The sequence below is a fragment of the Mustela nivalis genome (genome assembly GCF_964662115.1).
Source record: "Mustela nivalis genome assembly, chromosome: 14".
NCBI classification, from domain to species: Eukaryota; Metazoa; Chordata; class Mammalia; order Carnivora; family Mustelidae; genus Mustela; species Mustela nivalis.
In genome coordinates, this window is record NC_139033.1 from 83,679,849 (window position 1) to 83,702,165 (window position 22,317).

The following is a 22,317-nucleotide window of genomic DNA, read 5'->3' on the forward strand; positions in this document are numbered from 1 at the left end:
TCTCTCCTTGTCACATTCAGAGTTGGGCTCCATTTCTCTCCCCTGCTACAAAACCTCACTGCAGGGTCCCTATACTTACATCCTGCTGAATACAGTCAACCTTAATGTTCTAACAAGATCAGGCACGATCTTTTTCTTTTCTTTTCTTTTTTTTTAAGCAGAGTCCACTCCTGTCCTATGTTGCCTACCAGAAGGAACAGAAAGGGAAAGTGTTCACTGAGGAGCACCCCTCAGAGAACCTCAGAGATGTCCCAAGCCAGCCCCCACAACCCCACTGCTCTTTTCTTCCCCAGGACAGGGCAGGGAGCTCACCTGGCACCCCTAGTGTGTCCGAGAGCATAGGCTGTGCTCATAAAAGAATATTTTGTTTATATCCAGTAGTATCAAGGCAAAGGGTCTCCACAGACGGCTCAACACAGTACAAGAAGAGGATGAATATCTTTTCTTTTCTCTTTTCCACTGAGACACCCGATTACCCAGTGACAGTGCAAATCCTACCACCCCTGGGACTCTAGCATTGGAGGATTTGGATGAACTGAGTGAAAGGTTGGTGGAATCTGGGCCTCCCTCAGTCTTTCAGAAGGACTTAAGAAAGGAGCCAGACAACCAGTCCATCTACATCTTCAGCTTGCCTTGGGGCTCTCTGCAAGACGGGGGGTCAGGGAATGGGTGTATGGGAGGGACGCCGGGGCTGGGGGCAGATACAACTGTGGAGGGGAGAAGGGAGGGCGAGCAAGGGGAACATATTAGTTGCTGAGCAGCAGAGTACAGCCTGAAAACTCAAAGGGCCAGAGCTGTGACCGTTGCCCACCAGGTGCCAAAACACATCAGTCCTCAAAGATGTCCAGCCCCAGCATGCTCCCAGAACAGCAAAATCTGGAAAACAAGTCTGTGTCCATTAAAAGGAGAAGAGTCCCTTGAAGTGGCTGACTCAATCCATGGGACTCTCTATTGAGCCAAGATGGTGAATAAGACCTATGTGGAAATATGGGGTTGGATCTCAAGGACACTGGGGAGTCAATGCACATGAGCTGCAGAGTGGTGAGGATCCGCACTGAGCATGCGAGCCAGCCCCCAGACATCACCCCAACTTCGCAGTTGGTGCACGCCTCCATCAACACGGGACTCGTGTCCAGCTCAAGGGGGTGACTTTGGTTGGGGAACGGACCTGACTTGTCAGAGATCCCTGGACAGGATCCCCAAAGTGGAAGAGCTGAAAAGCACCAGCTTGCGTTCCTCCTTCTTCCATCCAGAAGCCCTTGGCTACCAGGACCCCTACAACTGGCTCAATGGTTTATCAGGCTTACGGGGAACAAGGAAGAACCATATGCTTCTCCCTCAGCAACCAAGCCACAATAGGACCCCTGTGCAGGACATCTACCAGCTAGCCCTGGACCAGCCGTCGGCCCTAAAAGACCATGCTCACTGACAAAGCATTTCAAACACCTCCATTTCAACCTCAGTCAGTGCTTCCAGACTCTTCTTCTTTCCAGCTTATCTCTTAACTCAGGCGAAAGACCCTGCGGGGAAAGGATCCCATGATGAGAACCACAGCCCTCCCCTCGAGCAGTGAGGACTGCCCTGACTTCAGCAAGACCCCGCGTGACTGACCCCAGGACAGTGCTCCACCTGACCTTCACTGCCCACCTGCAGGCACCCACCGCCCTTAGTCCCACACTTGCCTTCTGTAAATCCGCACGTGTTTTTAGCATTTTGGAGACAGTCTTCGAGACACTAGCCTGCTGTCTTCCCAGTGAGGGCCTCACTGAAGTAAATCCCTTTCTTGTCTCACTACCTCTCGTCTCTCTGCCTTTGGATTTTATCAATTGTGAGTAGCCCAACCTGGTCTGTTTGGGGGCCCCTGTGCCCCAGTTACACCATCTGAGAGAGGGGCCAAGAATCCCACTTTTCCTGTGCTGGGCAAGGCCACCCGACTGATCCCCAGTGTGCATCCCAAACCTTAGTGGACTTGTTGGACGGTTGCCCCAGGCCAGTCCAGCCCCATCTCCTTTCTGTCGGGGGTAGCTGAGGCCCTGGGCCGGCTCTCCTGGGAAGGTGTGGGCTACGGGGTGGTGTCCGCTGGAAGGTAGGTTGGCTGGGGGTGGGGGGGTGGGGGGTGTCGTCACATATAAGGCAGTCAGAAGAGCATTTTTGCTTCTAGACCTGGTCTCAGGTACAGGGTATGAGGGGGTCCCTGGAGGCCCTGAGCCATTGAATTCCCAAATAAGCTTCCAGGGTAGGAAAGCAGGCAGCTGTGAAAACCTAGGGAACCAGAACCTGAGAACCGGGCAAAACAGAGAGGGGGGTCTGGAGGTAAGTGAGGACTTGCTCTTCTCTGAAGGCCGAACATATGTGCTCCCCACCAAGAAGACGAAATTACTCAGGGGTGAGTCACTCTCCTTCTCCTTCATCCATGCTGCTCAGAATTTCAGCACTAAAAGCAATGTCCTGCCCTCAGGGCAGAGAGGTGGGGCTTTGTGGACAGCCTCCTTCTACCACTTCACCTGGAATGCCCAGCCCACTCCTGCTGGAGGCTTTACCGGAGGGGGGGGGTGGAAGGGTAGGAGAGGAGCTGGAGCAGTCGGTGCCCAGGGCAGGGCAGGGAGGAACCTGCTTGGCCGGGTTTGGTAAGAGGCCCACAAGGAACACGGATATCAGGGCTTCCTCCAGTGGCGTGCAGAACTGCACAGGTGAGGCCCAGGAAACACAAGGCCATGGAGGAACTGAAGCCCAGGCTGTGAGAACAAGCCAAACTGAACTTCCTTTGGGGACAAGATGGGGCAGGACAGACACTCAAACAGAGAGATGAGCAGGAAAGGACCTGTGACAGTCCCTCTCCAAGTCTGGGAGCACCTGCCCTTGATCCCTGGAGTTGAACCGTCTCTGTGTCCCAGGTCAACTGGGAAAAGAATGGCGAGCATCCAGCAGAGGGTGTGGGCTGGCCCAGGGGCAGGCGTACAAGGGTGTGCTGGACACAGCGATGGGCAGAGGGACTCTGCAGGAAGCAGAGGAGCGGGAAGGCCTCACCTGGACCTGGCCCTTGCCCATGATCCTGTCTGTGCTCTCGCCGTCCTCCTTGGTGATCTTCGTTTTGTTGTAACACTTTTCGTAGCACAGTATCCTCAAGGTCTGGGAGCCTTCCAGCTCAATCTCAAATTCCTGAAGTCCCAAGAAAGAATTGTGAGAGGAAGGGACGCCCAGTGGGTTCCTCACTGCCCCAGAAGGATCCATGCCTCAAGACCCTCTCCACTTTAGTCCTGCAACGAAGACCCTCAGAAGCTACTTCCCTGTGAGTGCCCCACTGTGGCCCAGCCTGGATGCTTCTGAAGCTCTGAATACTTCTAACATCTAATCCAAACTCCTGAAGCCAGAATGTCAAAGGGCAGTCCCCACAGCACCTTCACCAGAAGCTCAGGGGTGTTGGTCACAAATGCAGTTTTCTGTGGACTCTGGGTGATATGACGTGTCAGTATAGAATCACCGATTAGTGGGGAAGGCTCTGCATGTTTGGGGACGGGGTTCTATGGCAAATCTCTGTCCTTTCTGCTCTGGACCTAAAGCTGCTCTAAAAAAATCAATGTATTTGAAAGGGGAAAAAAAAATTGCCCCAGAGAGGTGACAGAGGAGACAAAAGAACTGCTCCTGTAGGCTTTGGAGCTGTCTACTGTAGGACGTGTGGTGTTAACTTTCTCCTCCATCACCTCAGGATAGCTTCAGTAAATTCTGTGTTTCACACCAGTGCTGTTGCCAGCACAGGGTCGTGGTGGGGAAATGGAAAAGAAGGTGACAGAAAAGAAAAAAGGAGAGATTTCTGAGCCCGCATGGGTTGTGGAGGGCGCGTGTGCTGGGAACACGTAACACCCCTGGAGGATCCAGACGTACCCCCAGGCTGGCCACCAGGTGACCTGCTGGTCTAGAACCCTCGTGCCTTGGTTCTTTGAGCCTCCACTGCTGGCTCGCACTTGAACCCTTTGTGCTGTGGCCACAACCCCTCCCTCACTAACCCTGTCAGTCACAGCCCTCTTGCTCCCAGCAAAGCCTTTGGTGGTTCCACATGGCTATGCTACTCCCTTGCCATGGAAACCACCACCCTTTCTGCAGGGATGCCCAGAGCTATCATGCCTGGTCAATCCTCATGCCCTCAGACCTGCTAAAGCATCAAGTCTGATGATCAGAGTAGGGGACACCAAGAAAGGAGAGCTGGGGGCTTGGTCCCACGGCTCTATGAGCCACACGACCTGAGGTAGACCAGGCAGCCAGGTGGGACTCAGCCGCTTTTTCTGCAGGGGGGTTGCGTGGTATGTCCCCACCCACATCTTTAAGCATGAAGCCTTTGAGGGCCACAGCTGCTCCAGAAACTGGGAAATGGCATTCTCACAGATCTGGAGGCTTCGTCAATATTAACCACTCTGTAACCATTCCTATACTCCTAAAGGCTCAACGCAAGACAGTGAGCGAGTTAATCTAACAGCTCTCCAAAGTGAAGGAGAACAGAGCAGCAAACTCTACAAACCCAACACCCGGGACAGGTAAATCAGGTCCCTACCCCAGCCCTGGCTGGCGGAGTTCAGGCTTCCAGAAACCAAGAGGGTCATAGGGCTCATTCCAACTTCCGAGGGAAAAACGCTATGGAAACTTATCAAGTAAACACTAAGCAGTAACAAAGGCAGCACAAAAAGCCCTTTTAAGTTCGTTTTCCAAAAGCTTCTCCAGGCTGTTTCTTTGTAATGTATGTGTGTGTGGGGGGGGTTGGATTCTCAGGAACAGAGATATAATCTTTTGGACTAGCCCCCCTCCTCCCAGGAGATCCCTGGCATGCTGGTGGAATGCTGGCTGTGGCAGGGCCGCGGGAGGTGGGAAGCCATCAGGGAGCCCCAGGCAGGGGAGGGGGATGGTTCAGACTGTCCACAGGGACAAGATTCTGGCCTGCCTGCCAGGGCTAGAGCTCAAGAAGTATCTGGAAGTAGTAGCTCACCTCATTCCAGTTGGGCTCCGTTGTGTCTCTGTAAACGCGTGTCTTGGCTTTATTCACAAAATAACCAAAGGAGTCCACCTCCAGGGTGCAGTACAGATCTGCAGAAGGACAACACACGGAAGGTGACTGCACTTTTCCATATTACCTGCATTTTCTATGACAACAGGGGTTATTTTTTGTAGGGGGCCAAGAGCAGGCTGCCCCAAGATAGGCACTGTGACATGGAGATTACTCTGAGCTGAAGGTAATTAAGCCTCTATGGGCTGAAGAGAAACTTTTGCCCTTTCCTTAACTATACAGAAGAATCTAGATTGTGGAGGGGGAATTCTCAAAATAAGGGTTATGAGCAGAGATAAATTTTATCTGAGTGACCCATCAGTATGGCAGGGCAAACTTTTTTGTTGTTGTTGTTAAGATTTTATTTATTTGTGTGTGAGGGGGAGTGAGCGAGAGCACAAGTAGGAAACTTACCAAGTCAAGTTTCCAGGCTGGCATGCAGAGGGAGTAGGCTCCTCGCTGAGCAGGGAACCTGATATGGGACTCGATCTCAGGACCCTGACAGATACTTAACCAAATGAGCCACCTGGGCATCCCCAAACATCTGTTCTTATTGCCCTGTCATGTGCATTCCTGTCCTTCGAACTCCCAGACCCCTATGCCCTTCTCCTTAGTTCAGAATGACATATATGCCTCATTTTGCCTGACCAGCTCTGTAATTTCCAAGTCCATGTGGATTTCCTGTTTAAATGCTATTAATTTTCTCTTGTTAGTTGGTCTCCTGTCAATCTGATTCTTAGTCCAACTGAAAGGACCCTTGAAGGAGACAGGAATTCTTGTTCCTGGACATTTTCAAGATCAGGGGAAAATGGCCTTCATTTTCTTTCTTTCTTTTTTTTTTTAAAGATTTAATTTTACTTGAGAGAGACAAGTCTCCTCCCACCCTGAGCCCCAGAAAACCCCTGCAAGGCTTTCTGTCTCCAAATAGTGATTTTCTAGAAATTTCTGACAAGCAGAATGCTATGACATGTAGTCTTTTGAATCGGGTGTCTTGCTAGGAATAATTCTCTTCCGATTCATCCCCGTGGTTGCCTTTATCAGTACTCAGTACCTTTCTACTGCTGAGTGGCGCTCCGTCACGTGGATGAACATGGTGTGTTCTATGTGAACATGCATGCATCTCTCTAGAGTAAATACTTAAAAGCAGGGCTGCTGGGTCACACGGTAGAGATGTGTTTAGCTTTTTAAAAAACCGTCAAACTGTCTTCCAGGTTCCAGGCTGAACCCTTTCACATCCCCACCAGCGGAGGGCCTGAGGGTTCCAATTTCTCCACACTCCCACCGACATTTGTCGCTGTGCACCTTTTTGATTATCGCCATTCCAGTGGGTATGAAGTGGGATCTCACTGTGGTATTAATTTCCATCTCCCTACAACCATAAACACCTTTTCACGTGCTAATTAGCTACCTATATTTCTTTGGTGAAGTATATTCAAATCTTTCGTTCATTTTTAAAAACGAGGTTGTCTCCTTTGCACTGCGGTTCTGAGAGTTCCTCATACTCTGAACACAAGTCCTATACATGTGCGCGCGCACACACACACACACACACACACACACACGGTTTGTAAATTCTGTCTTCTTGGCTGTGGCTTATCAGTGATTTCTTGTTCAGCTTTGCAGCATCAGTGGGAAAGCACAGCAGCACAGCCCCTGTCCTGCATCCTCCTACAAGGGGCCCCGAGGACTCACGAGGAAGTGGCATGCTGAGGGATGCAGCCTGTGCTGTCCTAGATTGAAATGCAATCAGCCCCCGCCTGAGCACCTGCAAGGCACTCCCCACCTCAGAGGGGTGGGAGGAAAAGGGGATCCATTAGCTCTCAGCAGCCAAATCTACTCTGCTGGCTGGGTCAAGGCCCAGCTTTCCACAGCTTGGAACCCAGGCCATGCCTCCTGCCAGTAGCCGATCCCAGTGCCTCTAATTACAAGACCCACCTGCAGGGGGCAGCTCAGCAGATTGCACATCTGGTCCAGGGACCAGGGACCAGGGACCAGGGACCAGAGACTGGTAACAGTCCACTAGGTGTGCCAACCTCCACAGGACCTCACAGGGTTTAGGGTCCAAGGCATCTGACGATAATATGAGTCATGACCCTGGTTTCTCACAGCCTCCAGGTCAGTGCCCTGCTCCCTTCCTCCCCAAACCAACCACTTACTTGAACTCTGCTTAAAGCCAGTCGCAGAGTGGACAATGACATTCAGGAACCCGTACAGCCCGGGAGATTCATCATCTGTGCAAGAGAGAAGAGAGGTGAGCATCCATGTTCCTGAGACAGGGAGGCAGGTGACAGGCTCTGCTTCAAAACCAGTCCTCGAGGGGAGCACCATGTGACGGCCATTTGCTTAGCTCAGGGCCAGGGGATGTCATGAGCCAGAAACATATCCACTGTAGCCTCCGTCTCAGGGACCTGAGGATCTGAGTTGGGTTCATAGCACAGCAGACCTGTGACTGAGGTGAAGAGTAATAAGGTTCCCAGGATAGGAAAGGGGACGTGTGTACAACCCAAGTGCCCGTGAGCAGGAATGAGTAGACATAAGTATGTGGATGAGTGGACGCAAAATGCAGCATGACCAAAGGGAGGACAGGGGAGCAAGGCCAGACCCAGAGCACAGAGGATCTGGGATGTGTCGTATGACCAGGAACAAAGTCATGTGTCTCTTCAACCACCCAGCAGCTGGGGACAGACCACCCCTGACCCGTCCCATCCACTCCTGGCAGGGGCTGACAAAACCCTAGCAGCACAGCATTCCTTTGAGAAACCTATGGTCCCAAAGACAGTGCTGACAGCAGAAAGGGACAGCAGCCCTTGGGAGGACAGCCCACCTTCTTTGTTGATGGTCAGTGGAATGCTGTGGACGGTCTGCAGTTTGACACACGAATTGGTCAGCATCTGCAGCTCCACAGACGTCAGCGAGAAGCTTTTGAAACCTGAGAGGGTAGAAACCAGGTGCATCAACCAGCCAGCCTGCATGGTTCCCCAGACCCTGGGGACACCCAGAGGGTGTTCTCTGATGTCCCCACGCAAGACTTTCACCATGGTGATGAGCTGTGGTGGCCAGGAGGGGCGACCTGCTTGCTCCCAAGAGAGGAGCTGGTAAATGGCCAAGCAAGGTGTGGCCTTGGCTGAGGCTGGGCTCAGAGGGCAGGAGAAATTAGCATAAGGCTTGCAAACACAAGAGCGGGCCTGCCACCTAAGCACAGCCACAAGGCAACTGTGAGACAGCCGCTTGGAGCATCTTTCCACACAGACACCCAGCATAGCCCTGCGCTGAGCTCTGTCAACAAGGGTCCCTGGATCTTCACCAGGTGAGGAAAGGGGCTGATTTCTGTTGCAGTGCTGAGCAGGGAATAGACACTCCCATGCTGCAAATGATTGGGGTCCCCTGGTTATAAAAGCACACCTGGGACACGAGCCCAGGCAGGGCAGCAGGCACTGTGTGTGTGTTGGGGGTGGGGGGTGGTTACGGCTCAGCACAAGCAAGGACAATAAGCCTGGAGGAATGGGAGCTCAGGACAGGGCAGAGGCGTGTGTAGCTCCCAGCCCACCTGGGACACCGTTCTCAGCCCGGCTCTCTCTGCAGGCACTCTCAAAATAGTGCCACACGCGGCACACCTGGGAACCTCTTATCAAGGATAGCTTGGGAATCCTGAACCATACAGCTCGAGTGCAGAGGAAGGATCCAAGTGGGGCAGCCCTGGGACTTGTGGCAGGGTCTGCCTTCCCACTCCTGAAGCCTGCCAGACAGGCCCAGGGGCAGCTCTGAGCTCAGGAGAAGGTGGAAACTGCTAAGAGAGGTAAGCACCCAGGAAAGGGACCATCCCAGAGAAGAGTGAGCACCCTACCCTAAGAGTGATCAAGTGCTGGCCCCTTGGACAAGCAAGGACTGGGACTAGCACAGTGTGGCTGCCTGGGCAGGTCCAGCCAAGGGCCTCTTTGGCATAAGCACCTGCTGGCGGGTAAGGGAGACCAGGGGGCAGGGCAGGCAGGGGAGAGGGGGGGCCACAGAGGACAGGTAGGCATCAGAGTAGGGAGGTGGGGAATTTAGGAAAGGCACTGGGGGAGAGGGAGAATTCACAGGGAAGGTCAGAAAGCAGTGGGGGTGACATACAGGGGATGTGGGGGAGGCCTAGGAAAGTGGGCATAGAGGGCAGGACCCTACAGGAGCTCCTGTCCAATTTATTTTCTGAACCAGAGCTCACATAGCAACCCTTGGGTAAGAGAGCCATTGCCCAGCCCTCAGGAAGAAAAGGCTTGAAACCATAGGAGGAGATGAATATCCAGCCCCGAGGTTCCAAGTCTTTCCTTGCAGATGCCACTTACACTTTTTCTGCTGCTCTCGGATGTTCTCCCTCCACTCAGCACGCTCATAGTCAGAAGAGATCAGGAACGTGTAACTCTGGGGAGCGAGAAGGAGAATGCATCCTGCCTACCTTCACTCCCCATCACTGTCCACATGTGCTCCAGCAGTGCACCCCTCCAAGGCACCCATACCCGGGTGCCAGAGGCTGGCTGGAGCCTGGTGGCTGAGTGTGCTCACAGCTTGGCTTGTGTTTCTGGCACTTTCCACCCTTCCTGCCAGTTGGGCTTTAGGCCATAGCTCCCATGCCCCATGCAGCTCTGCCTCTGGAACCCGCCCCCTGCCTGGACTGCCTGGGACAGGGCATGGCATGCTGTGACTTAGGGCCACAGAGAAGGTAAACAGGTGGGATCTGCAGAAGTGAGGGCTGGTCCAATTTATTTTCTGAACCAGAAAACCAGACCACCTGTGTCTGACACATAGGCCCTGAGCTGTGACCGAGAGATGAGGCTCTCACAGAGCCCACCAGCTGCCTCCCTAGGCTGCCCGCTGATGGCCATGTGAGATGCCCGGCGAGGGAGAGGCCCGGACTCCAGACGGCACCAGGAGCCAGACTCAGGACAGAAAGTCCCCCTCAGGCGCACGAGGTCCCCAGATGGAATCCCTGTACTGAGGTCTAGGTCTGTACAAACCTGTGAACCCCCTGCCCTAGTCAGACTTCCTGGGGACCCCGCCACCTCCCAGCTATAAGGGCTGAGGTCAATCTGGGGGCTTTGGCCCAAAGCACTGGTCTGAGGGACACATGGGCCTGGGTGTGCGGTACTGAACTAGCTAGCCTCTCGTGGTGTGGGAGCGCCCTCCAGAGGTAAAAGGGCTGCTGTTGTACCTGTCACACAGGAGCCAGGAACACAGCTGCCACCCAGCTGGGCGGTGGGTCTCCGGGACCCAGGGGGCCAGGGGGCCAGGAGCATCTGCCGGGGCTAGCAGGGGGAGGCCCCAGCTGGCTGAGTGAGATCGTGGCGGGTGCTCACCTTGCCGTTGCGGTTGTGTACCCTGAAGGCCATGCTGGGGGACATGAGCAGGAGCAGCGACTCCTGCTCTGACAGCTTCTTCTTCAGCCTCTCGATGGCCTTGCTGCCCTTGTTAGCCCTCTGTGGGGAGAGGCCACATGGTCACATTTCCATCCCAGGGGCCCGTGCTACCTGTTCCCGCCCATCCAGTCCCCACTACTCCCAGAGCCTTCCTCGGCCTACAGGGTTTGTGGAGCCGTAGGCCAGGAATGGGGGGTGTGGAACTGTAGGCCGGGGGGAGGAGGACCCCCGTCCTGCTTAGCGCACCTCAGCCAGGCATCCCTGAACTAAAGCCCAACCTTCTGGTGACCAACCTCATCTGTGGCCACCGCATGGTGTCTGCTCTGGCCGGGGCTAACCTTACATGCGAACCTTCACTGTTTCTCAAATCTTGTAATCTCTCCAAAAACAACCAGGGGCCTGCCTGGGCCAGTCTAGAACACCTACAGGGGCTGATCCCTTTTCCTAGGATCCTTTCTCCATCGGTGCAACCGAGCACCTCCCCGACCCCACACACTGGATGGCTCCAAGCCTGAAGGCGGGCTTGCAGGGATCCCAGCAGGTCTCCAAGGCCAGAAGTGGATCAGACACCAGATACCCAGGTGTGAGGGCTGGCTGCTGCTCCAGTTGCAGGGCCTAGCCTTGCTCCTTCCCAACTTGTCTCACCTTCTCTCTCTGAATATCATTCTTGATCTGGGATATCTTGATCTTCATGGCATCCAGCTCCTCGTCCAGCACCAGAGGGATGCTGGGAGCCGCCTCTGACTCGTCCACCGTCTGGAAGCTGAGATCCGTAAGTGGGATGTACCATTTGCAGTCGTACTGCTGGGTTTTGCTGGGGGAGGAAACGGCACATTAACACATGGACTGCTTCTCCTTCGCTAATGTCACTGCTCTCAAGAACCGGAGAAGCCTAAGTCTGAGGCTCGCATAGTTTACAAGACCTTGAAACCTAGTTTGTGGTCTGTGTGACAGGCTGGCATAAGGCCTCTGGCTGACACTGGGGACCCAGTCCCGGTGAACCCTAGTAATGGGCACTCTGCTTGTATGACTTAGGCCTGATCCACCTCATCCTGGGTTGAGACAGTGGCGGCCCACAGGCTCCCTAATGTGGGAGCACATCAGTGGGGGGCATCCACCCACAGGACAGGACTGCAGAAAACCCCCAGAGCTGTAGAGTTTGAGGGTCTACAGATCTCCTGGGGGTAATCCCTTGCTGTGACAGAAGGGGAAACTGAGGCTGTCTTCTGAGGTGACTGGTTTAAGTGTACTCAGTACGGTAATGGCAGAACGGGGGAAAGAGCCCAGTTCTCGTCTTTCTCAATATAATCTCTTATTTCCTTTACAGCTGGTGCAACCTGGGTGGTCTGATTCCCGGAAGGGGTGTGTTGGGGGGTGGTGCGTAGCCTAGGCTGAGAATAATTTAGAAGCTCTCACCAGGTCTGGGGAGACAAAGTACCGGGATGGTCTAGTGATGCCCCCCACTCCCCACCCTGCTCCCTCACCTGCCAGCCTGCACCAGACCCTGCAGCTCTCTGACCTGCCACTTTTTCATGACTTGATGGACCCCCAAGAGCACCTCATAAGGTAGATTCCCTTTCCACTGTAGAAGGTAACAGACCAGTCACTGATCCTGACCTAGAATGTCCCCAAATTGTTAGTGGTGACCTTTCACCCTGAGCCTGGCATCATGGCCAGCTGGAAACGTGACCTAAAGAAAAGTGGCCTGGACACATAGTTACCAAACTCTTTAGGCTCACTGCCCGATGGGAAAAGAAAAAAGATAGGTTTCCTTTACCCATGAGACTAGCCCCACGTCCGGCCCCAAGACCCTCACCACCTGGCAGGCTGGGCATCATGTGGTCACTTACCCCCCGCTCTGCTTCTTGAGCTTGGTACAGAGGAGTAGGTCAGTGAACAGGAACACGTGGCGCAGCTTACGGGCCCCCTCCACCAGCTCCACCATGAAGCTGTCCTTCAGCAGCTGCCGATGCTGTGGGGTGCAGTGGGGGCTTGAGTCAGGGCAGCGGGCCGGGGGGCGGGTGGGCCTTCACTGACTTAGTTTCCCACTTTCAGACCCAGTCTCCAGTGCTCCCCCACCTCAGCGAACACACACATATGCTTTTCTCTTTGTTCAGCAAAGCTTCTCGGGCACTTAGCCTGTGGAGGAGGGTGAGTGGACAGGGTACCAGCCGCTGGCCTGAAGGCTGGGGAGGGGGACATTACAGCTATGTCAGTGGTGCGCAGAGAAAATGATGGCAGGAAACCCCTGTGAGCAGAGTGGTCCCTGCCTCTGCAGGGCAGCAAATGGAGACCCAGAACAGGTAAGAGGCTGGCCATGCAAGGGGCCTTCTTACAGAAGGACCATCATAGCACAGGCCCATGGTGAGACGAGCATGGATGGGGCAGCCTGGTGAGTGGAGAGGAGACAGGGCCAGGGTGCTCCAAGAAGGCCTGGCTTAGTTCTGAGGGCAGCAGGAGGCCCAGCAGGGGGCCCAGAGCTGGGACCCTCTGCTCTGGGCTTCTTAGGGTCAGTGCCCCCTGACGGGCAGAAGCCCACATAAGATGCCCAGATACCTGCAGCCTGAGTCTAAGGTGACCTGCCCAGGATGCACTGGACCTAGATTGAGCAGGCGGACAGTAGGCACCAGCCCGCCAGCAAGCCACGTGCCTCTGCACCCGGGTGCTTCATCTGAAAGACAAGAACACTCCCACTGGCTCATACAGCTCTGTGGATAGCTGAATGGCACACCAAGGTAAGTCGGTAATTCTTCTGAAAAAGAATGCCCGGCACCTCATGAGGGTCAACACAGTGCTGTGTCAAGGACACAAAGACAGGATGAGAGGCTGATGTGGTGAGCCTCCCCCTTCCCCATGCACATTCCAGGTACGCTGTGTGAGCACAGGGCCTCATCATTGGATGTGATCCCCACGAAACGCTGCGAGCAGGTCCTTGTGCCCATCTCACAGATGAGAAACGGGAACCTCGGAGAGGTTTACCACCTGTCCCAGGCAGGGGACTCAGGTGATTGAGCAGGCAGAGATGCTCAGCAGACTCTGTCCTTGGAATTCAAAAGCCCACGGGAGAGAGATCAGATGCTTAGCGGGAACCCAGCCACCCTGACTTCTGGGAAGGCCCTCCAGAGAGGGTGACTCCCCACTCCTCACTGCGATGGCCAGGGAAGAGCCTGGAGGATCGGGTACATATATTGGAATGATCCATATCCATAGCATCTCCCCAGCTGGAGGTATCTCCATCCCCACCCCCGCCCCTGGTGTGCTTGGCAGGCTCATGCCTGGCTCGCTGCCACTTGCAACCTCAGACTCTTCTTGGGGAGCCTGTGCCTCCCGAACTCTCCCAGACTCTCTGCAAGAGCTGGAGCCAGCAGAGCTGCCCAGAAGCAAGTACAGCCTGGGCTGGTCCCCAGCACTCCCAGGTGCAAAAGCCACACGTCACTGTCACATTCAGCTCAGGTCACAATGGCCAGTTGGCCCCTGGTTCCAGGGAGCGAATGATTTAAATGGAAGAGCATTAAGTGGAAGCGCTGCAAGACTGCCTGCGTTCCAAGGCCATGACTCATTGTCACTCACCCCCTGCCCGCCTGGCATGGGCTGACAGCTCACCTGGCATTGGCGGCTACGAAAAGCAGGAAAGTGTGTGTACCTGGAGAAACGTCCACATGGAGCTGGAGACCCTAGGGCAAAGCCTAGGACAAACCTGACTGCTGGGTCCTCATCAGGGAGCAGGTCTGTGAAGGCTCCTGGGACCCAGAAGTCCCAGAGGAATGAACAGATAGATGCCTCTGCAGCAGGGACAGAGGAGAGGGTCTTCCAGCCCAGGGGGCAGGGACCCAGGGACTCTCTGTGACAGGACATGGATCCTTTCTCCTTACAAAGCGGCTGAGCTTCTGGCCACCACCAGCAGAGGGCCCCCAATGTCCAGCTCAGAAGTAGACTCATCAGCACATCAGAAATGACCAGAGTCCCAGCAGCGCCTCCTCCACCTCTCAGCCAGCCCACCCTCTCTCCCTGCAAGGTCCTGCTGCTCACACCGTCAGCTGAAGTGTCGCATTCATCCTCCACAAGACCACTGAGTATTCCCTGGTGCTAGGGGCAGCCCACATGCCTGCCACGTGGAGAGGACACATGGCTGACTATGAGGAGGACACAGACCCCTGGGTCTCAGCCTGCAGCCTTGGGAGGCTGTGACAGGCAGACTCTATTTGGATACTGTGACAGTCGCCACGACCCTCCCCGTAAACTCTTGCCTATGCAAACCCTCATCTTTCTAAGAGAAGCCCCAAAGCCAAGAGAGCCCCAACACTTCCTAGTTAGCCCACTGCCCCCAAAGCATCCCAGTCCGAGCCCTGCTCCATGCCATGCTCGGTCTCTGAGGGAGAGCAGAGGGTGCGAGTCGTGCATGTCACCTGCCAGACCCTTGCAGTGTGCGGGTACTGGACAGCAGTGGCTATCTTCAGAGTAAGGCTCTTTCATTGTGAGTTTTCCCTGTCTTGTCACAGTTGCCCTCCCTCCAGAGGAAGCACTGGGTCTTGCTTCTGAACCCCAGGCCACCCTGGGGTCTTCTGGCATGCCCAAACAGAAAATATCCAGGAATTGGGCAGGAGGGGTCTCCCAGCCCCAGGAAAACAGGCCCCCAACTATACTCTGGCAAATCCACAAAGGGAGCCTGGACCCCAGGAGAGAGACCAGAGTTGGGGGGAGGGAGCAGGGCAGCAGGCAAGGGGAGTGTGGGGGAGAGGGGAGGGCCGGGCATCACACTGCCTCTGTCCATGTTTCCCCAGGCCCAGGGGTAGTCCTGAGGCACTGACTCTTAGGGCTGGTAGTCCCACGCTGAAGGCACAGCCTAGGGCCCTGTTGCCTGGGTAGATGCCTCCTACTGGCTCTGGAGGTCAGCCAGCCTAGGTCTGGGATCAGCCCTGCTCAGAGTCCAGCCTCAGGCTGAAGAGGGATCCTGCCGCTGAAACAGGTCCATGAAGAAACCACAACAAGCCCTTATCTGCACAGACACCATTTCAGGGAGGAGAGAGGCCAAGGATAGACGATCAGATAGGAGGACAGAAATGAAGGAGGGATGAAGCAGGTGCAGGCCCAACAGCATTTTTGAGGGGCTTCTCTGCCCTTTGCCTGAGACATTTGAGGGGCTGCTGGACCCTGTGGCCATTACCCGGGCCTCTTCTCAGATCCTAGGCTTCGGCAGAGAAGCCCTGCCAGCACACATGGGACCAGTGTAGAGCCAGGAGGACCCTGTCTGCCCAGGAGACATCCCACTTGGAAATGCTCACTAGCCCTGTCTGCAGCACCAACTTCTGGTGTGGCCCACCTGTGTCCCCTTGAGGGGATAGAGCAGGGTCACACAGCTTGTCTGCACTGGGTCACAGCCCCATGGCACTGTGGGCTGTGGTCTAAAGATGGTGTGAAGTCAGGTGACTAGAAAGGACTGTCCCTTTGCCTCAGCATCTCATGCAGAGCAAACAGCCCCAGCCCTGGGTAGAGCTGTAGGAGAAGACCTGGAACCTGCTGGACCCCAGGGTAGGGCAGCACCATTCTCAAGGTCTATGGGACAGTGACTCAGGAAAGCCAGCTCCTTGGGGGGTGCCACAGGAGTGCGTTTGTGTGAAAAAGAATCCATGTGTCTCTGTGTGTCTCTGTGTGTGTCCCCATGTAGGCAGGCATGTCTTTGTATGTGTGTATCCCCGTCAGTGTATGGGTCCTGATCTCCGTGTTGCCCCATGTGTGTGTCCCTTGTATATATATTTCTGTGTTTGTGTCCTCATGTGTGTGTCATGTTCCTGAGTTTCTATATATCATTCTAAATGTTTCCATGTCCCTGTGTGTCCATGGGTCTATGTGTCCCCCCATGTCCCTCTGTAGGTATGGGTGTGTGTTTTTGTCCCTGTTTGTATCGGAGAGTGTGTCCCCTCATGTGCAGGTCTTTGTGTGCACTATGGGGCCGAACAGTGATGGTGCTGGGGAAGGCACTCCACTTGGGGAGTCCCCCCACCCCCACATTCCAGGTGGGGAACACCTTTTTAGAGGGGACACCACTTGCCTCCCTGAAAGAGAGATATGCTCACGCTGCCAGGGAGTGAGGGGTCTGCAGCCCACCCTCCTCTCTTCTCTGCAGTGATGACACTGGCTCAGCCAGTTCATCTCTCTGAGCCTCTGGCTGCCTTAAAAGATAAGACGGGATGCAAACACCTGCCTGGTGGCATTTTTCAGAGGATTAAATGTGCCCACGTGGGGCTATTGGCTTTCATAAGCCAAGTCCTTTGCAGGTCCAGGCCCTGCGTTGAGAGGTGCCCTGTCATTGGGCTTCTCACACTTCGTGATGACTGGGGGTGGGGGTACTATCACCCTCATTGCTACAGACAAGGAAACTGAGGCCAGTGAGGTTACATTATGTATCCACCATCTTCGGAAGAGGGGTGTCTCCTTCCTCAGGGGTCTTCCCCTAGTCTGGCCGGCCTCCCCCAGCTGTCATCTAGACAATACTGCCTCCGACCCCCAGACAGAGCCCACCCAGGAAGGAGGCATCTGGAAGAAGTACACTCTTACAGACTGATATTTCTGTCCACCCCAAAATCCATATGTTGAAGCCCTAACCCCACAATGTGACAGTGTCTGGAGGCAGGGCCTTTGCAGGCAATTAGGTTTAGGTGAGCCTGCGAAGGTGGGAGCCCATGATGGGACTGGGACTGGTGTCCTTCTAAGAAGAGGAAAACAGAGCTCTCTCCAAATGCACATTGTGAGGAAAAGCCATAGGGGCACATAGTGAGAAGGTGGCCATCTGTGGGCCAGGAAATAGGCTCGTACCAGACCCTGAGCATGCTGGTACACTGACCTCGAGAACTCGAGACCCCCAGCTCCCAGAACTGTGTGAAATAAAAGCCTGTTGTCTGAACCCCCAGCAGATGGCACTTTGTTCAAGCAACGGAGTAGACTGCGGAACACATACGAAGAAGCCAGAGACCACGATTCCATGGAGGGGGTGCAAGGAAACTTTGTCAGGAACAGGAATTGGGAGTTTAGTGATAAGCCAGTGGGGCCTGGCCAGGTGAGAAGAAGAAGGGTTGCCAAGGAGGGCCCAGGTGGGGGCAGAGAGGAGAACATGGAAGGTGGCCAAAGCAAGTGGCATCAGTTGCTGGCTGAGGGTGCCTGGCTTGGCTCTAAGCATGGACCAGATTAGCATGTGTGGCCCTGGAGGAAGCTGGCAGCCTAGGCCCCCTCATTCCCATGCCCACAGAGTGAGGACTGAAACTGGGGGTCGCTGGCTGCATGCGAGCAGCCCAGCTGACACTGCCCATCAGAGCAGCCCCGGCTGCAGGGTAAGTCACTGGGATCTGGAGGTTTATCAGGTGAAGTAACAAGTGTCTCTGCAGCCCAGTGTGTGCTGAGGGCCCCATCCGACTCTCTTGCCCTTATAACTGTTCTAGGGCTCTTGGCACCTGCCCACTTGTCCTCCCTGCAGAGCACACCTCCACTCCCTGGTCCCCGAGAGAGCCTCTGGTTTCCCATGCCCTGGAGAGATGCATCATCGTAAGACAACCAATTGGGGGAATGAAGTCAGAGCAACATTGTTGCCTGGAAGGGACAGGAGCCTGCTGGATAGAGGGCAGGGTGAGCCCGGGGCAGCATGCTGCTGACACACAGTAGGAATGTTCACTGAGCACCAGCTAGGTGTTCTGCTGGGCCCTGTGCAGAGTGCTTCCTGAAACATCTCACACTTGGCCGAACTGTTCCCGGCAGCATGTTCCAACTCCACCACTCTTAGCGAAGGAAAGGCTCAGAGTTAAGTAACACGCCCACGTTCCTGGAAGAATCAGAACCTGGGCCCAGACAAGTGGAGAACTTTATGAACTTTATGAAAGGTTGAGAAAAGGCCTAGACACGAAGCACCAGCCTTTCCCTGCTGGGGCCCCCTCATTGTGGACATCCTCTGAAACTGGACGACACAGCCCCCATCCCACAGCTGACCAAGCTAAGGCTCAGAGATGGCACTGCTGAGGTCACCCCAACCCTTTGGCTGCCTTCATGCCCACCCCCTCCTGCAGCACCCCTGTAAACTGCCACAGGGTCTGGCATTTCCAGTTCTTTAATCCTTAAGCCAGAGGCCTCCCCTTTCCTCTGCCTGAGCCTCACTACCCCTTGGCCTCAGCCTACACTGGCGACACCTCCCTGGGGGCTCCTGTTCAGCCTGCCCACCTGCCTTCTGCTGCTTGGGGCACCTGGGAACCTGGGTAGAAAATGGCTCCAAGAAAAGGCTGGCTCTTGGGAAACAAGACACCACACAGGATCATCCCACTTGTCTCCCAGCCTGAGCTGGGATGCCGGGCAGCACATGGTGCGGTGCTAAGAACAGACAGGCAGGCAGCCGCATGGGGGAATCAGCTGGCAGCTTAAAGTTCATTCAGCTAAATGAAGGAGCACCCACCCACCAGCCTGCAGGTCCCAGGCCCGGGAAAAAAATGTGCCAGTGGGACCTCTTGGTCCTGATCGGCTCCTGGCTGGCTGAGGAGGGTGTCCTCCTGGGAAATGCCTGTCGCTTACGGCCCGTGGGATACGAGGGCCAGGAGACAGGCTGGCGAGACCATCTGCCAGCTACAGTTCAGGGTAAAGGAGGCACCTGTAATGCTGCCCAAAGTCCCTTTTCTTCAAAAAGCACAGCCCTGGAGCTGTGAGGACTGGCCATAAAGGGTGATGAGATTACAGGAGCCACAGAGGGGGGCTGGGGCTGTTGGCCCAGTTCAGGGCTCACGAGGGGCCTTCCAGTGCCCTGATTGACTCAGGCTGAGCAGGAAGAGAGGTCACCTCTTGGGAGGGCCAGCAGTGACTGTGGGGATATCTCTATACATCCAGGCCAATGGAGGTACCTTTCCACTCCCTAGAAAACTATCAAGAGAGCTAGAAACAGAGACCCCCCCTGCCCTCCACCATGCTCCCAGCAGGAGAAGCAGAGGATGGGGCTCCACTCAGAGCCTAAAGCTCTGGCAAACCAAAGGGGCACATCTCCTTACAACCACCTATGTCCAGGTAGCTCTTTATACAGGGATCCAGGAGGGGTGGACAGTCCTGTGGGTTTGCAAGGGTGTGGGGGAGTGCGGGAGGGCCTATCAAAAGTCATAACACACCTGTGGTGCACAGGTGCTATGGCACACCTGGCCTCGTGTCCTGGCTTGGCTACTTAGTGGCTGTGTGACTGTGGGCAAGTCATTCAACCTTTCTGAGCCATAGTGTCCTCACCTGGAAAATACCTCTAACCTCACAGAATCATTAGGGGAACTCAGAAGCCAACTTTCTCTCTCCCTTTGGAAGCTTGATAGTTAATGTTATATACCAAATTTAGAGACAAGAACACAGACAGGAAAAAGAAATAGGTACTTCCAAATCTCGGACTCTCCCCAGCTGCAAATTCTAAAAGGAAGCTGCCTGCAGCTCCCCACCCCTCCTGGGACCTGCAGATTCTCTCCTGGCTGGTGATCTAGAGGGTGTTTTCCTACCACCTCCAACATAAACGGTGCCCATGTGGGGAAATCATCACCCCTGCTCTTAGATACCCCCTCAGAGATCATGAGACCCTTTCTGTCTCACAATGGCCCCCTGGAGGGCTGTAGATCCTGAGACACTGTCCTTAGATTGTAGACACTTGGCAAAGAAATAAGGGCTTCCCAAATTAAAACCACTGGTAAGTGGTGGGCAGAGCTGAATCAGGTTGGGGGACCGCCCTTCTAGCACCCTTTCTACCACACTGGGGATTGTAAACTGGGTTGGGCACCCTGAAGTATGTCCACAGGCTGATCGATTAGTGATGTCTGTGCCTGGGATGGTGGGGGTGGGGAGCATGAGCGTGGGCACCTATCTGTCATACTGGGCTGGCCACCACCCTCCTTACCATGCTTGGGACGGAGAGAAGGTACATGCGAGTCAGACTGACAACCTCTCGGAAGGGATTAGCTTCCTTTTCCTTGTTTAGTTGAGGTACCTGAGTGATCCCTCTCACCAAGCAAGTATCACTGAGGCCAACAGGGCCAGATCCAGTAGGGGAGAGGTGGGTGGAGATAAAAGCCCTTCTCTTCATGAACTGGCTAGCCCCAACAGACTTCCTGGGTCACCCTCCCAGGATCACTCTGGGACCATAATGATGGGTCAGCATGGAATGAAGCCTATGGTAACAGATGCGGGACAAGGGCTGGGCTGCCGCCTCCCAGGTAACATTTGATTTTCCTCAATTCCCTAGGGCAGCCACCTTCACTGAGGCGAGGAGCAAAAAGGTATTTCTCTCCAGGGATCCTGAACAGCAGGAGGCGGGTGCTGAGGGCAGACTCCGCCCTCTCTGAAAACCTGAGAGGGAAAAGACTCACGTATTTGCTTCCCAGGAGGACATCGCTCTCAGAATAGTCGGCAGAGGAGAAAGAGGTGTCCTAGGAGGGAAGGGTGAGCTGGGCACAAACCCAAAAGGAGTCTGGACAGAAGCAAATCCCACATCCGGTTAGGGGGGCCAAAGCTTTGCACTCCTCCGGAGTCCCTGAGCTGGAGTGGGGCTGATCCAGGGCCAGGGTGCTGCTGTTGCTCTAGGAAAGGAGAGCTGAACCCCACCACCCCCAGGTTCTAGTTATCAGACAACTGGGTGTGGAGACCCTGGGAGGTGCTGGGGACCCACTCCTGCCTTCCAAGAGCTCAGAGACTGCTTCTGTTTGCCTGCCGGCAACACCGTTGCCATGAGTCGTGAGCTTTGGGTGCCCGGGTCCGAGTACCCACCCTGTTGTAAAAGGGGGAAACAGATCCAGGAAAGAGAAGCAAGCACGGTCCAAGCCATGTGGTGGGTGAGTTCATGCCAATGTTGGCATCGGATCTCTGTGTTGACCTGGCTCTAGGGTCTGGACCCGCCCGAAGGGTGGACTGGAGGGTACACCTCCCTCCTCCTTGACCCCGGCCCACCACGAGAAATCTGACCAAGCCCCTCACTCCTGGTTAAGCCTGATGAGACTCTGGGCCCATGTGAGTTTTCTGCCTTGCACTCAGGTACCTACATCCTAAAGAGGAGTAGGGAGGACAGATCTGAGGGGCCTGCCTGCTAGCCCAGGTGAAGGACGAAGAGAAACCCTGACTGCAGAAGGGTGAGCTGTCAGTGCCGAGCACCTTGCACGTGAACCAGAAGAAAGAGGAAGAAGTGGCTTTCAGGGGCAGCTACTGTCAGTCTCACTGCTGGTGGTGTCCTGCCTGGGCCATACAGCTCCCATCCCCGCCAAGAGCCCAGCGGCCACGGATCAGTCTCCCTTGCCTTGATGCTGCTCACACTTGTGCTAGATGCCAGCCTCCCTGATTTACGCAGCTCTGCTCTCTCACTAAGCGCTGCCTGCCAGGGATGGCACCTGCCCACGCCTCACTGGGCCCCTCCTGGGGTGGCTCTCGGTGAGAGAGGGAGGAAGGAGAGAATCCTCCTAGCTGAAGACAAGCAAGCCCACAAACTGCTTGTACCTCCCGCTCCTCCTTTTTAAATCCTTAAATCTGGTCATACGTGTTTCCCACACTATTCAAAAGTTTGCCTTTACCAAAGACTCACATGAGTCCTGAAAACATGAGTTTTCAGTAACCAAAATAGACCTGAAAAAGATTTTCGCTTCACCAATGGTGACAGCCTCTTCATTTTTCAGCATTTCAGCTAACAAGAGATTTCACAGGAATGTTCCACCTTCAGATAGGAGGTGAAACCTTGAACTGTTTTTCACGGAGAGAACACTCAGGAGGAACTAGATCTCTCCAGACAAAACGATCTCTCTCACCGGTCTCCTCAGCTGGGGACCCCGAGCTGACAAGGGTGTAGGGAAAAGAAGGCATGTCCTGGACACGACCCACCACAATGGGAAAAGAGGTGGCCAGTTGAAGCGAGCAGCCTGG

At 54.8% G+C, this 22,317-nt stretch overlaps 1 protein-coding gene across 1 annotated transcript in view; it reads right to left on the reverse strand.

The window, feature by feature from the left end:
- The window catches only part of BCR (BCR activator of RhoGEF and GTPase), a 122,235-nt gene that overhangs the window by 16,156 nt on the left and 83,762 nt on the right, over positions 1-22,317 (reverse strand). The window contains exons 9-16 of the mRNA XM_082697797.1: positions 12,273-12,394; positions 11,068-11,236; positions 10,363-10,482; positions 9,355-9,430; positions 7,857-7,961; positions 7,189-7,263; positions 4,976-5,073; positions 3,028-3,159 (exon numbers count right to left, since the gene is read on the reverse strand). Of these exons, the coding sequence (XP_082553923.1) occupies positions 3,028-3,159; positions 4,976-5,073; positions 7,189-7,263; positions 7,857-7,961; positions 9,355-9,430; positions 10,363-10,482; positions 11,068-11,236; positions 12,273-12,394 (897 nt within the window). The remainder of the gene's footprint in view (positions 1-3,027; positions 3,160-4,975; positions 5,074-7,188; positions 7,264-7,856; positions 7,962-9,354; positions 9,431-10,362; positions 10,483-11,067; positions 11,237-12,272; positions 12,395-22,317) is intronic.